The following is a 12,385-nucleotide window of genomic DNA, read 5'->3' as shown; positions in this document are numbered from 1 at the left end:
TGCAGTAATTAGGAATAGGTGATATAGCTCTTTCAGGTATGATTCCTGAAAGTCACAGAAATTAAAAAGTCAAAGCCTTTTCATTTTGCTGTCTTCAGAGTTACAGGCCTTCAGAGTTTCTTAATAAAAGTGAACAAATACACAAAAAGTTACACTGAAATAATTACATTTTCACCCTTGGTAGGTTACTGTAATAAAAAGCATGACTGTTTTGCAGGAAGAAGGTACATGCAACCCCCAGTTCCTAGATGCTGTTGAATTACTCCTTGTATTCTGCAATTGTACAATAGCACCAGCCCACCCAAAAGAGAAGAAAAAGATGTGAAAATTAGTTGTTTTCTTGTTCTGTGGACTCTGCAGACAAGGTAGATGAATATACAAAGGTAGGCCATGTCACAGTTGCCACAGACCTCCCCTGTTCCTACAGACCATGTTCTTACAGTCCCAAGACAGCATTTCGTACAAATATCTTATCTCTGATGGGGAGAAAGAGGCTTGTCAATCATGAAGAAAGAGGAAAGACAGCTGTCGTACCTACAACAGGGAGAGAATAGGTGACAATCTCTGCCCTCACCACTGTGGAAGAAGAGCCCTCCCTCCTTCACCACTGCTGGTAGGGTGAGGAAGGGAATAAAAAGCAAAAAGGGAGCCCGTCTTGTTTCTTCTGGTGAAGTGTTGTACCTATTCTGGCAGAAAATGGATAAGATTATGAAATTAGATTATGTAGGTAAACTTCTAGAAGACAGAAGTCTTATTTACACCAACGGGTGATCCAAATAAACACATGGAAACTGACAACGAATGAATTGAGGCTGGAGAATAAGAGGAGACTTCTGACCAAGTAGACTGTAAGGACCCAGAAGAATCCTTCCATTGAATCGCTGGAGACAAAATACCTAAACTAGACTAGGTTTAGGTAAACTAAACTACCTGAATCTTTAGGACTAGCTCTGAATATTCAGACTGAAAATGCTTATACACAATGAGTTGTCCACAGAAGCAGCAGACCAGACAGATTATCCCAAGAAGCCCACGTCATCTTCATTTCCTACACCCTTAAAAGCTGTGCTTAAGGTTGCAATGCAACCTTTCAGCTCCGAAATTATTTTCTAACCCCACACAAGTACCACTGCTTGTCCAGCTGCAGCAGAGGACAAAAGCTGTTCCTGAGGGGCAGCAACAGCAGCAAGTGGTGAAGCTCAGGTGTATTTGCCCCATGGCAGCAAAATTCTCACTAGTCAGTGTATAGTTTTAAAATTCATTAACTTACAGTATATTCCTAATTTGAAACTGAAGTATAAAGCCCTGACCTATAAAATACACAAATGTATAATTACAGCCATTATGAGCTACATGTAAGATCTGTATAAGTTTTACTGCAATTATTAGTTAAGCACATTTCTTATATGTAATTGTATTTAGATCGACAAGTAAAAATGCTGTAAAGCATGCACTGATCTCCTAAATTAGCCATGCAGCTTTCAAGACGATGACATAAGACTCAGACACGTAGATTTTAGGGATAGACTATGTTGTGATCTGATGTGGGAAACTGTATAGACGTGGCTTGAACAATTCGCATTGTGCAGTGCTCACATTGGGGATGCTGATCAGCATCAGTTCAGAAGCCAGAAGCTTCTGGGAAGACAAAATTACATTGTATGGGAATGCATTTCTCCTCTCTCAGAAATACAGAAGGGATTAATGAACTGAAGCAGTGCACTGGGTTAAGATTGCCTCGGGTGTTCAAAGACCCTCCTTCCACAGCCTTGTGGAAGCTGAACAAAACCTTGTGATCAAAAAGCTGAGAAGAACTTAATTGGGAAAACCCATTCTGCAAAGAGCTACTGTTTGTAACAGGCGGAAAGTAGGAATGGGGCTGCGTTGTTGACCTCAAACAGGGAAAAGGTGTTCTGGCAAAAATCTAGCCAATGATTTATATGAGGAGCTTCTTTAACAGACTTAGGCATGGACCTGGATTTGCCGGTTTCTTTGTTTCAATAATTAAGTTCTACTTCATGTAGGCCACACGCCTTCTCTTGTTTTCTTTGGCCAGCTCTAAGACTCTGGTGTCTTCACTCTGGTGAATCACAAGTTCCCAAGGCAGAAAATTATGTTTGGATTCCTTGAGGACAGTTTCCTTTAAATTAAATTTTCTTTAAAAAGCCAAGTAGGGCAAAGACATTAAGAATAAAATCTTTTAATGAAGAAAACAGCCTTGAAACATTAACCAAAGGAGCAGAAGCAACATTTGCCTCATGCTGGAAAGACATACTTGAACCTTCACCTCAGGAAGCGAGCAGCTGAAAACTTTGTACTTCAGCATCATTTGTACCAGTTTTCTATGGTAAAAAGACCTCTGTGATGATGCCCCCACTTCTTATCTGAGCAGGTAAAGTAATATTCTTTCACTCTACTTTCTCTTAGATGCCAATTTTTTTTTAAAGTTCTCTCAACACAAGACCAAAAGCAAGAAGGAAATGCACTTCTAAGCGTTTAGAACAAATTGACAATGCAATGAACAAAATGCAGCTTATGAAACAGGTAATGGGTGATCCTTCTTTTTAATACCATCCTGTATTGTACTTCAGTGCACAAGCTGCTAAAAATCTGACAACATCCAGGGTTCAATCTAAAACTTGCAAGATGCCAATAAGTAATCTGCCTGTGCCTTAGCTCTGTGTATCTAAGAAAAAACTAAGTGAATGACCATACCTGTAGTACTAGCTGTAAAATAAATGTGCACAATACTTACATTGTATATTTATATATATAATAATTCCTATACAGAATGACCTTATGTGGTTTTAAGCGATATATATTTATAAATAATCTCTATGTGTGTAGTTGCCATGTATATCTTACATAATTGCCTTCAAATGGCTCTATAAACAATACTAAATGGCTACTTTGCACTGCAAATGCATTAACTCATTGATTTTACACTACTGTTTAGGAGTGAGGTCTTCCTGTGGAAGATTTCAGTGTATATTTTGTGCAGGGTCAGGCCAATCTATTTTCCTGTTTCGACGCTGACCCACTTCTGGAGTGCACCCCTTCGCCTTCAACACCTGCAGCTGTGGAGTCCGCTTGGACCTACCTCAACGATAGCCCCATCAGGTAGCCTGAGGAAGTGCCTGTAGAGCTCCTGGAAGCCGCTGAGGTGGACAGTGTAGACAGAGATGCGAACGGTGGTGCTACCTCCCGAGCCAGGGCTTTGGTCCTGGTGCTGGAGGCCACAGCTGGAGACACCAGGCGTGCTGGCGTGGTCCTTCCAGATGTAATCAGACACTGCCACCTAGTGAGACAGAAGGCCCCACCCATACACGCGCACACACGTACGCACACACGCGCGCACACGCAGAGTCCCCCCACCCCCCACCAAAAGAACATATTTAATTAACTTCTGGCAAGAGCTTAACCGATTTAAAATGATCTTACAATAAATCTGCAAAGCCATATGCAGTGCTTACGCACAGTTCTCTGCTAGGTATTTTTTTATGACATAGATCTAAATAGAGGAGATAGACAAATCCCTAGTGTATATTCTATAAAGTTAATTCTGCACAGATGAAGCTGTAATTGACTCCCGTATTAACCAAAAGTAGGGAGATCAAGCAGGGTAGGTTAAACAATAAAATGGCAATGCTGATTAAAAAAAGAAAGCTTCCCGAGAATTTAGTGAACGAGTATTTGCATTTCTCTCTCTTTGAGAAGCCTTTGCGCCTGTACCCACAAGCACTTTTTAGTCTCTGATCTCTGTATAGTATTAAAATAAACTTGTGCTGCTGACTGAATTGTAGGCAAGGCAGACTAAATAAGGTGTATTTTAGTGCATTGTATAAAGCCAGTTTATTGACACAGTTACCTAGTTTCCTGGTTTGCTCTAAACACATTTGCTCGGGTAGCTTTTGTACCTCCCTGTGTCAGTCAGAATTTCCATTTAACCTTTTTCATGTTAATTCTTTTCACAGGCTGAGCAGAATTCAAGACTTCAGATGGATCATAGCACAGAGTTTAAGCACCCCTTATCCTTACCTAGAACTGATGATGAGAAGCATTATTTTTATACTCCCACTGAAGTGCAAGCTTTTTAACCCTTCACTTTTGAAAGACCTTTGCGTCACTCATTTTCTCCCATGAGATGCTACTCCTGTTTACGGTAGGAAGTGATTGGCAATATTGCTATATCCTTACAATACACCAGCATGCTCTTCCCAAACACTTCTACTTAATGCAGAGGAAATAACTCTTTTGCTGGTCTGGCACACGCCTTTTCTTTCAAGAAAATATATTACACTTGCTGAAGTGATTGGAACTCGCCCATGAAGCTAGCCATAGAAAACATGTAATTTACGGTAGGTACATCAAAACCTTCTTTTACATAGCTTTGCTTTTACTTTTTGGTGAAACGAAGAACTCAGGTTCTTACAAGAGATCCCAAAATCACCAGATACAAATCTTTCCCACCACTTGGGAAAAGTTAGATTTAGCTCAGTTTGCTTGTGTTCCAGTTCACATTTCCTCAGCTGTTCTCATGCGTTACGAGGTATCCTGTAACTAGCACAGTGTGCCAACGCCACAATCCTGACGTGCACACTGCTATTCTGAGCAACTGCCTTAGGAGACGATTTGGTTTAGGTGAGTTAAGAAAGCAAGAACACGCACTAAGATTATCTGAACTCTTTTCCAGGAATGACAGAACAATAGGAAGCTTTATTTCAGTGCCAGCTTTCATTTGCATCAGTCCTAAAGGAGTTTATACCTTTTAAAACAAGGAAAGGTCATCTGAAATTTAAGGTAAAAAAAGCACAGTCTGAATTTCCCACACCGAAGTCTCTGGGGTTAAAAGACTTTCATTCAGAACAACTTGTTATGAACACACAGCAGCTATGAGGATAGGACAAACCCTACGTTTTCTTCTACCTACAACACAAACGCGTCTTATACGCCTATCACACGCAGTTGCTCCGTAAAAATTAAGGTGGCCAATGCTCTCATGAAAGCAGAAAGGCAGCTTTTGTTGGGACAGTGTTGGCCAGAGCAGGGACAAGCAGCTGCAAGAGGTGCCACACCACAGCTTGTGAAATGGGAAGAAAGACCCCACCATGGTTACCTTCCTCTCTCATCCCAGTGTCTCACAACCGAGAGCTCTGACTTGTCCGATCAAGAGCACCAGGCCCTTCCTGACCTCGTGCCTTCCCCCGACCTATGACTTTGGGGAATAGAAATGGCTGGGAGAGCCAGCTCAGAAACTCAGTCTGCAGGGGATCCACACAGCAAACGGAATGATCTCTGCTGTGATCCTCCTTTTATGTTAGATGTGTTTTCCCCTGTACTGCATGCTTCCTTTCTTCAGCATGTTTTCCTCCCTCCTGAATCAATCCCACATGTTCCCCTGCTTCTTCTCTGGCCTTCATCTTAGCCCCCTTTCATTAAATCTGCTTGTCCTTCTTTTGTGTTTGTCCCTACCAGTAAGTCGGGGGTTTTATTTACCATGTGTTTTGCAAGCCATGGATCGTTCACTGTGAACACCACATTCCTCTCTGCAGCTCTGTTTTGCCCCTTTGAGCTGTGAGCTCTGGGGGCAAAAATATGCATGCTGTGCTTGTCCAGCACAGAGGACTGCATGGACCTTAGACTACCTTCACACAATTAAATTACCACATATATTTTCAATCAGTGCCAGAGCTGAGTGCAATTTACAGCATATAATTACCGTGCTGGAAGCCAAAGCCACGTCACTCAAACCTTTGTGCTTGAGCAAACCTTCACCTTGCCAGGGCGAAGACCTCCTTTGGGAGTTCCCGGCTCTGAGTGCCATCCCTATGGCACCACATCCATACAGGACCAGGTATGGCATCAGGAGCCTCTGCCTTGTCACCCACCCTGAGAGCAGAAAGATCTGCAGGGCAGTGGGAGTAGACAAACCCACCTGACCTGTCATCACATTTCAAGATCTGACAAACTCCCTCTAAGGACATTTATGTGACTAGCCAAAGAGAACGTGACAATATTGATCGGCATGTCCTCCCCTCCCTAAAAGCACAGCCTGATCATCGGGCAACTGAGGGTGAAAAAGCACCGCCAAAACTGACAGTCCCATGCTGAGTTGCATCGCCTTGGTCCGGGGTAGGCACAAGTAGAAAGGAGGGAAACAAGACACTTGGCTGGAGCACCGCTCTCATTGACCCTTCCTCAAAGTCATCTGGCAGCATGAATTTGCCTGAAGGTAGACTCTGCAATATGTGGTGAGATATAATAGCTGAAAACCAACCCCAGGAAAGGAAAGAGCAGCTCTAGGGATGGTTGTGGATTTAGACACCCCAGATCTGAAGGACCGTTCAATTCCCTCCTTACTAGCACCATCTTAAAGTATTTGGCAGATGGATGTCCACTGCCTTGGAATTTTCAAAGCGCGTTTCTGTGAAGGGATAGATCACTAGATAGCTGCTGTGGCCTACATAACCTGAAGTAAGCTCCAAAAGTAAACTCTACTGTCATCTGAAATTTCTATCATTAAGTTAATCAAAAATGTCCATTCATTTCTACAGGAATACAATATGAGTTAATAAATCCACCGAGACAGGCTAGTCAAGAGACTGTGCATATAGGACATGTCAGAGGAACTGAAGTTAGCTATGATCTAGATTCACAAGGGCTGACAAGAAACCACAAAATGCCAGAGCAGTGTACAGTAATCCTTAAATGAAATTCATCTTTCAGCAGAAAAACACATTAAGGATGATAATGCAATGATAAAAGAGGCAGGCCAGAAACAGGTTCAAATGCTGAATATTTCACAACATAACTTAATTAAAGCAGGAGTGTGAGGCTGTTAATCGCTTTATAATAGTTCAGCTTGAAATGAGGTCTGATATGAATGCCCTTATAGTTTATTTGTTTATATTATTATAATCACAAAATGTTACCTCGACCTAATGCAAATATACAGTTTTTACTGGTCTTTATTGTGTTGGGTTTTTCTCCTTTCAATCCTCCTGTCTTTGTGCAAGTATGCAAAGGGAAGAACTGGGAGGAAGGGTCATAAATTTAGGTCAGATCAGATGATTCAGTAAGTCTCATGTGGATTTAAGACTTATTAATAATTTTAATGCATTATTCCTTGACAACAATGATTTTAATCACTGCTCTTTTTACGTACAGTGTGACGTAAAAATACATGAACTTTTAAAGGAATGGAACGTGTTTCTCTTACAAAGCAGGTAAATTATGTCACCCTTTGGAAATTACAGCATGTAACCCAGAACAAAATAAAATTTGTAACTACAAACACAAATGTACTTTGTTGTATAACTCTATCATGCCATACCAAGCATATAAAAATATGTTATTGTAGTAGACCATGATAACATTTTAAATACAAATATATTAATAAATGTATATTTATAAATATATTACACACATGATACACAGCTAATTCATATTAATATTTCCAAGGTAAGGGTACAGAAAATGCCATGCTAGTGCGTAAAGGTACTATGAGGTTTTCTATTGTTTGACAGTTTTTGTAAAAGAAGAAAGGAAAAAAGAATTCCTCAAATTTTCTGAGCTACAGTGGGAATGAGAGGAAGACTGACTTTTATTGTCTTAAAAAAAGACATCAGCATAAAAAAATTCTTTAAAAAAAGTTGAGAAATATATATATCCATGTGCGTCTAAACACTTGATTATGAGTAGTACTGATTCTTAACTGCTTGCAGCATTATTATTAGCAATGTCATGTGAATCAATTCCCACTTCATGTATTGTGAAATGTATAAAAAGTGTTGGAAAGCAGCATTCAAAGAAAATGCATAAAATGAGCAATACGGACCAAACCAACCAGATGAGAATGGGCGGAACGGCAAGCTGGTCATGACAAATAATCAGCAAAAGTTACAAGCTGTTAACTTTAGGCGAAGGGCAAAACTGTTGAAATTATAGAAAAAAAGACATCAAAAGTCAAGGGCGCTCTATTTACTTCAAGTGACTTTCATAAACATGGTTAACTGCATTTTCTGTGGTAAGAGTTGTAAATATGGGAATTGCTGTCCTGGAGGCAATCTTTGTTAAACCAATGTAGCTCTACAATTAAAAAACAAAAGCTGGCTAGTATTAACCTCCAAGGGAAGCTCAGCACCCCTTAAGTATTGCAAACCCCATCTCTGACACGCCGTTGCTAAAAACCTTGCCAGCAGCTCCAGCAAAAGAAGAATTTACATGGACATGCCTAAAAACACCCTTGCTGCCCGTGTCAAAGGCACCTTGGCAGCATCTAGGTCCGAGTGAGGCTACCACCGAACCTCATGTAGAACTAGCTGTGACAGCGGGGAAGATTTTTCAAGCCACCGTAGGAAGGATGGGGTACTTTACAAGAAGTGAAAATGAACTCGGTTTGAATAAACTGTGAGATTGGAGAAATGGAAAGCAAAGGCATGAACAAGAGAAGCTATTAGGACTGCCCAAAGTCATACCGTCATGAGAAAGTCATGACCAGTTACACCAGTGCCCCTCATATTTAATCCTTAAATGTGTAAGTATAAGCATGCACACATGCTTATACATATACAGCATACTTTGGTGGGGCGATAGCATGCACTCTCACGCCTGGGGCGATAACGAAGCATGTAATTGTCTCAGGTTAGCAAAGGCCTTTAGTCTGCAGTTGGTAGAGGACCTCCGCCAGGCACGCCGTACTCTGACCTAGGGAGCCGGATTGGCAGCGAATGTCTTCTAACCAGTGCGATATCCCCACCTACAACTGCCTGTAGTAACTCTACAGATAGATAACTTGTTTCTAAATTGTCCTATTTATGAGCATAATGGACCAACATAATGGACCAGTAGTATCCAGGAATTGTTTATTTCAGTCAAATTATGAATGCCTGAAGCATTGTTGTTACAGTCTTCCCTGATTTATTTAATAAACTGACATGGACAGACTGAATGATGAAAATAACCATATACAGAGAATAACCTCTTTGTAAACGACTGAGGAGAAATCCCAGAATAGATTTATGGCAAGCTGCTCGGCATCGTAACACTAGGAAACAGCGGAGGGTCTTTTTGTTTCTGAATTGCGATAGCATCATGTTTATGGATATGCCCAAATGAACAGCGATGCAGATCTTTTCTAGGGAATGATTTTGGCTTCCTGCTTTTAGATATTACAAAGCGCAGTCACATATGTCTTAGCCACCGTGCATCCGCTACTAGTGTAGTCTGCTGCTTACCATCATTTCAGATCTAAATCTTATGTGGTTTTAAGTCTCCACACTTGAGTCGTCCATAAATAATATACAAATGTAGAAATAGACTCTTCCAAACAACAATAAATTTGGGAAAAAATGTCATCTCAAATACTAAGTCAAGGAAAACTGATACTCAATTCAGCAAAAACCTTAGTGAGTAAAAATTAAAGGCCACAGCTTTCTTGCATTTCTTTGTGCATAGCAGTGCCTTTGTCAATTGATTTGCCCTAAGGAAAGGAGATAAAATACATTCCCTTCCTATTCCAGGGAATACTGCTATATTCCAAGCCCAGAATGGGTTTGGTTCAGATGGGTAAGAAAAATCTCTCTCCACGCCTCATTTCCCGAATTTATAAGGGATGCTGGAATCAGTTACTTAAGAAAGCATCTTCAGTAACTTCAGACAGACAGGATTTTATATACAAAAGTGTTTAGGAAAAGCTATTTTCCCTATGGAAGTCAGGATTTTAATGCATACAAGGGCATATCTGTGTAAATAAGAGTGTCTGCTATTCATTATCTGCTCATCAACATTTGTTATTCATTACTCATCTGTTTACAAATGTAATGCAGTCAGAAAGCAGAAATAATACTATATGACTTTGGTGACCAAACACACACCAGAAACAACAAATAGTAAATAGATCAACAGAGCAGTTCATCTTATGGGATAAAATTTGCCCACAGAAGACATTCTGCAAAAATTTGTGAAAATAATCCTGACAGATCTGTAAAAAGACAATGTGGTTCAAAAAGAATCTGTAAACAGAAAACAAAGGAGCTAAGTTTGTCAATTAACCTATTTGCAATGAACATTTTATCTTAGACTTTTACCATTTGGAACGGATTAAATGCAGAGAAAAGATAGTTAATAGAAATAAGTCTGTGTTCACAGATTTCATTCACCACGTCCAAGGCCATGTACATACAAGATGTATCCCTGGGTATGAGACACACTTTTACTCACCTGCGACTTACATCAGATGGACAGATCTGTTCCTGGCAGTTAAATAACAGTTTTAAATCTGGATTACTACATGGGCAGTACATCAGCTAAGAACTTAAAACCTAAATACATTGGACTGGTGGCTTCTAGTTACATCTTCTCCAGCTTCAGAAAATTTCCTCCTGTGAAGGCAGAGGAATTGTGTATCTTTGTGCCAGTGAGGTAGAGCATAGTGTCAACTGTGCTCTTGTGGAGGGTGTCTTTTGTTGGATACCTGATGAAGCCTGGATTTTTTTTTTTTTTTTGTTCTTTAAATAGTCTTCAAACAATAGCAAAATTACTATCAGTTTTTTCTAAGAATCAAAGTTTTCCTAATTTGCCTGCTTAGATCCAGCTTTCTTTTCAAGCAGATGGAAGGGGTCTAGGAGAAAGAAGGTGAAAGAGGAAAGCAAACTTCAACACTTTTGGTAAAACATACATGAAAATCTGTGAAGGTTGGTTGCCCCCCTTCAAAAATATTGTAATTCTTCTCTGATCTTTCAGTAACCCTAAAGACTATACCAACTACTCCATCATGGATATTGATTATTAGCAAACAGAGGCAGCTGGAGACTCCCACTCACACTGCGGCCCCATTGCTCCAGCTGCTGTACAGACAGGTAGAAATGGGCTGCCCGCAGAACAAAAAGTTAACAACCTATGGCGAGATCAAACCAATAGCTGTATTAGCACATACATGTGGCTCTTGGATTTAACTGTCCCTAAATTATCTTACCTGTTTTTCCAAATAATCACCAGTAATTAGCTGCTTTCTTGCAGACATCACTGCAGAGGTAGGCTGTGGAGGGACAACTGAAGTAAAAAAGTTTCACAGCCTGGCAGGATAGACAGTAGTGGAAGGGCCTAACATATTTGATGTTCCATGGCAGTAAAACAAATGCTGGTTTCATTGTAGAAAAGAAGGGAAGAAAGAAAATTAATACTACAAAGGTTCAGGTCTTCCTTTGTGGCCAAGATTGGCATTCCCCCTTCCCATCCCATCTGCCAGCCCAAGGATCTTTTTTCTGCGTCCATAGGGCCAGCACCCCAATTGCAAGCTCAACAGAACCTAATCCAAAAGTGCCTCAATTAGTATGGCATTGCCTTGCTGTCAGTTTACTCCTTCCTTTTTCTGCACTAGGGTTTTATTTTTGGCTCTTGCAAGTATTTTAACCATGCCTGGCACTGATGCTTCTCTAGCAATCTAGAAGTAGTAATCTACTGCAGCAAGTAGACAAAGGTTCAAAGGTTCAGGGCAGTTTGCATGAGCCTTCAACAGGGTATGCAAACCAGTTGGGTCTGCAAAACTTGTCAAAAGAACTTGCAAGATCAGGCTGCCTCCTGGGGTTCTCTGAGCGTACCAAGAGCCTCTAAGCAATGCCTTCTCCCCTGCTTGAGTTAAGAAACCAGATAGCAAAAATTCTTCTGACAATAATATTTCTCACTTGTAGCACAGTATTGCAAAAACAGCCCCCTTTGTGGTATTTCAGCAGTTCTGCCTTCAGTTCAAGCAGGAACCATGACACACACCAAAAACAAATTTCACAAAGTAAAACTGGCTGGTAGGAACCCTAACATATCATATGGTTTATGGTTCAGCTTCAAGTTTTGGGCAAAGGTGTGGCATGATTTTATGCATGGAAGGAAGATTTTGTTCATATTTGATTTCACCTTAACTAATTTGCCTTTTCTGAATTAAAAGTTACTGTCTAAGATACCCAGAAACAATTGCATTGTATTATTGAATTTGATGTGCTTGGTTTGTAGAAAAATGGTTTAGTGTACTGTAACCAATTGTCTATTATAATGAAGCTTATTATTAATGGAGTATACTTTTATATCCTTATTTTTTCCCTCTCAGAAGATACCAGACTTCAGCATCCGATAAACATGTAAATTGCATTTTCCTTTTCACACAGGACAGATTTCAACTTCTGAACCAGCAGTCAACAAAGATTCCCCCAGCTGCTGGGAAAAAAAAGTAAGTATTTATGAAGAAAGGCATAATAAGATCAGAGGGAAGCCTGTCATAAAAATGCACATTGCATAATACATGATGGATCAGTTCTATTATTTAACTTTTGCATAGATATAACAATACAGATATATGCTAACCATCATAGTCAGCATTAATTTACAGTGGGAA

The 12,385-nt window shown here is 40.2% G+C and overlaps 1 protein-coding gene across 1 annotated transcript in view; it reads right to left on the bottom strand.

Moving 5' to 3' along the window:
- Window positions 1–3,064: 3,064 nt before the first annotated feature.
- The window catches only part of LOC104261486 (uncharacterized), a gene marked incomplete at its 5' end in the record, with an annotated part of 147,750 nt that continues 138,429 nt past the window's right edge, over window positions 3,065–12,385 (bottom strand). Inside the window, one exon of the mRNA XM_059815665.1 lies at window positions 3,065–3,298. Coding sequence (XP_059671648.1) covers window positions 3,065–3,298 — 234 coding nt within the window. The remainder of the gene's footprint in view (window positions 3,299–12,385) is intronic.

Source organism: Gavia stellata, chromosome 3 (genome assembly GCF_030936135.1).
Source record: "Gavia stellata isolate bGavSte3 chromosome 3, bGavSte3.hap2, whole genome shotgun sequence".
Classification (NCBI taxonomy): Eukaryota; Metazoa; Chordata; class Aves; order Gaviiformes; family Gaviidae; genus Gavia; species Gavia stellata.
This window is presented reverse-complemented; position numbering and strand designations above follow the sequence as displayed.